Here is a 3,541-nt window from a genome sequence, read left to right as displayed (position 1 = left end):
AAATACCAGATAATACTGATAGAGAGAGGAGGGGGGAAACTCCAGATGCTCCTCCTTATTTAAGACAGAAACTCGTGAAAGGGACTTTGATTGCAGTTCTTACATTAAATTAGCAACTAAAAGGAAATTAAAAAAATTCCAAATGCAACTTATTCGAAACAAAGCAAATTTAATAAATTCGATTCTTGATATGAGAAATCAGAGGGTGGCCAAAGAAGGTTTTTCTTCTACAATAAGAATCATTCGACATGGCAACCGTAAGTACGTTGATGGCCAAGCAAACATAGTCAGATCATGACCTGACGGATATGATTAACAATAGAAGAGAAAGCAATCATGTATATTCTTACCCTATATTATCTTTCCTTTACTTTTTGATACAGCATAACACGCCACTGAAAACCTCCTTTCCATGTCCTAGTTTTGGCATTTCAGAAAAGAAAAGGAAAATATATGTATCCGCACCCTTGCGGCCTTAGAAACTTCTTTTTTACGAAATCATAATTCGATATCACAAGGCTACTTCACTTGTGCTTCCAAATTAAGCTCGGGAAGCAGCCTGGCTTTGATGACTTCTTCACTTTCTCCCTTTTGCAAGAAGGTTTCAGGTTTTCTTCAGCATGAACAGCACTGTTCTCCAAATCGCTACCGACATCGGTGACTCTGTCATCCTCGTCATCATAGTGCTGCTTCTCCTGGAGAAGCTCAAGAAGTCTCTGCTTCTTTTGGATCAGAGAAGGCTTTGATCTGTCGACCGGCATCCGCCCACTGAACGATGTTAGTCTCTGATGATCTGGGGTGCTGCCTCTTGATGGAGTGAAATCTTCAGAGCCAATATTAAAACATGTCAAAAATGCATAAATTAACTTCGATTGCACTAATATGCATGTATCTAGTTCAGTTTTTACCTCCTCTCACGCTGTAAAAATCATCTTCGCTGTCGGAATCTAACCAGGGCCTTGCCTCAAAGAATGACTCATCTTGTGTTCCTGGCACAGTGAACAGGCGTATATTAATACAACAAATTTATGCACGGTTTTGTCTCATATATGCATATATCAAAGCCAAGAACAGTTGCAGTTGAAACAGACGCCGAGTAATGTCTTGTTTGATCGAGAGTAATGTCTTACAACTATAATTTCAATTATAACTTACAGTAAGTGCGTTGTACAAATACAAGAACTGTTGCTACAGATGGTAACATTAAAAATAGAAGAAAAATTGCAAACACAAAGAACTAATTGCCTTCTAGATTGTGGGTTCCACTTCATCAGAAAAAGTGGAAAGCATTTTTTTTATGCAAAATCACTGTACAGATGATTGAATTTCTAATTTCCACAGAATATTGTTTTTGGTAAATCTGAAGTATTAAAAGGTCTATGTTTTTTTTTCTAACGGAAATAAGATCTCTGTTATTGATTAGAATATAATTGAAGAGTATATTTGAACATTGATGTTTCTTATGTATGCATGCATATTGTCCACTAATTACTCCTAATATTCAGAACACCACACATTTAATCCCTGCTGTACTATAAGACGCATTCATTCTAAGAAATAAAGTTCTCCGTCCTCAAATTGACAAACCAAATCGTACCGCATCGCCAAATTATAAAAATCAAAATAAAGTTCGCATCAGGACACCATTCATTCAGACGACGCAAACACTTCTGAATTCCTGAGACCCGTAAGTTCCTTGAGATTTCGATGCTTTGATTCGGAATATATGCTGCATTTTCCTACCACATGTTAGGTGCAGGACGCAATCATTCAAATCCATTAATCAAGTGAGCTAACGCAGAAATCCACGGATATCTATTGGTGCTCCACACATTTCCTACAATTCAATGCTAGAGTCCATTAACGACGCATCAAGATCATACGATACGAGAGCATACCGTTCTCCGTGCCGTTGCGATCTGGCCCTGCGACGTTCAGCGCCCCGGCGCCATCCGCGTCTGTGGCAGCGGAGACAGGAACGGCGCGGCTGCCGTCGGCGCCCGCCTTGCTGTTGGAGAAGGGTTTCTTGCCGACGATCCGGAGCCTCATGTCGCCGCGGCGCCCTTTGCGGATTGAAATCTTGAGAGAGAAAGAGAGAGGCACCACTGCGCCACCGGTACCTCCTCCTCCTCCTTGTGGAGTAGGCCAGATGGCGTGCGCTCAGCGCGCAGAGGAAGGCGGCGGCGAAGCAGGCTGGAGCAAGAAGGTTCCAAACCGCGCCATGGCGACAGAGAGAGAAGGGGAGAGGGTGCGGGATCGAAGAAGGAAAGAGGAGGAGGAGACGAGGGGATTGGGGGGTTACGGTGGTGTGAGATTGATGGGACGCGTTGCCGTTGCCGCGTGCGCTGCCACAACAGCTGTGGAAGGAAGGAATCGAAGTCGGGGGAGGCGGAGGAGGAGCGCGTGGTTTTGGTGGAGGATCGTGGCGTGGTATAGTGTGGTACGTCGGACCATGGCTGGCGCCGTGTCCCGCTCGATGGCGCGATGGCGCGTCGACGTGCGTGGGTCCGGCCAAGGGCAGGAAGCAGGGCCGGTAGAAGTAAAATAGATGGGTGCACCATGATTTCTGTCAATCTGATCAGACAAGCTCCTGGCGATATTTTGAATCTCATCCGTTCATTGACCAAGGTCAATTTTGGATTAGTAGAAATCCGGATATTAAGGAACACAATGAATAATGATATTATCCTTCCACATAAAAGATAATTTTCTAGGAATGGTAATCCTACCCGTACTTACCATGTCTCATGGGCGCGGGTATGGATCTGATTTTATACCCACGAATACCATGGGTTGAGCACCTCGAAACATCGGGTCAGACACATTTTTTTAGTCTATCCATAGGTATCCACAAATATACTCGATATGCAATATTGGTCCGGTCCAATACTTCCTGGACCCTAGCCTAACCCATTGGCCATTACTAACCCTAGCATTTCCTTCATTAAGCTGACTGAAGTATGTGGCACACGCCACACGTAGAGTTGCAAATGACGAGACATAGGAACACTCCACGCTCGCCACACCTTGTCGACCGCCGCCAGACACCGCACGCCCGCACCCTGCCTCCACCAGCCGACCGGCAATTCCCCTGCCCTCTCCTCCACTCCTGCAGAGGCCCAGACCGCCATTCACCAAAGGAGTGCAAATTCATCCGGTGACTTGGATTGATTTCTTTGTCATGACTTGTCAGTAAGGACTAAGGAACCCCTGATCTTGATCATGCTTCTTGAATCTGCAGTCAAGTTTCTCGAATCTTGATCATGCTTCGTCAGCCATGGCGTCTGTTTTTGCATGTATGATCTCTTTTAACTCTGCATCACATAGGGGGTTGTTGCTTTGATGAAAGACATAGCGAGCTAAGCCGGCCAGCTAGCTAGTGTGGGCATCCACTTGGCAAGGGGATGGGTGCCTTCCATTCATACCTCATTTCCTACATTCGTACCTCATTCCATCCGCAACATAAGTTTGAAGTCGTCTTCTACCCGTAAAAGAGAGAATTTATGTACATGAGTTAGCTTTACAAACATTATAGCAACTC

At 44.8% G+C, this 3,541-nt stretch overlaps 1 protein-coding gene across 1 annotated transcript; it reads right to left on the bottom strand.

The window, feature by feature from the left end:
• Positions 1-319: 319 nt before the first annotated feature.
• On the bottom strand, positions 320-2,455 carry LOC133924073 (uncharacterized protein At3g27210-like). The gene is made up of 3 exons (XM_062369447.1): positions 1,899-2,455; positions 909-989; positions 320-823 (listed from the first exon to the last, which is right to left on the bottom strand). The coding sequence occupies exons 1-3, from the start codon at positions 2,047-2,049 to the stop codon at positions 525-527; spliced, it is 531 nt and encodes a 176-aa protein (XP_062225431.1). The 5' UTR covers positions 2,050-2,455; the 3' UTR covers positions 320-524.
• Between the last annotated feature and the right edge of the window lie 1,086 nt (positions 2,456-3,541).

The sequence above is a fragment of the Phragmites australis genome, chromosome 7 (assembly GCF_958298935.1).
Source record: "Phragmites australis chromosome 7, lpPhrAust1.1, whole genome shotgun sequence".
NCBI lineage: Eukaryota > Viridiplantae > Streptophyta > Magnoliopsida > Poales > Poaceae > Phragmites > Phragmites australis.
Note: the sequence above shows the minus strand (reverse complement) of the source record. Positions and strands in the feature narration are given on the sequence as shown.

Excerpts from the sequence above, each read along its gene's own strand:
- LOC133924073 (XM_062369447.1), bottom strand. The coding sequence starts at position 2,049 with ATGAGGCTCCGGATCGTCGGCAAGAAACCCTTCTCCAACAGCAAGGCG. Across the intron at positions 990-1,898 it reads TCGCAACGGCACGGAGAACG|GAACACAAGATGAGTCATTC; the intron begins GTATGCTCTCGT and ends TCACTGTGCCAG. Across the intron at positions 824-908 it reads TTTTTACAGCGTGAGAGGAG|ATTTCACTCCATCAAGAGGC; the intron begins GTAAAAACTGAA and ends TTGGCTCTGAAG.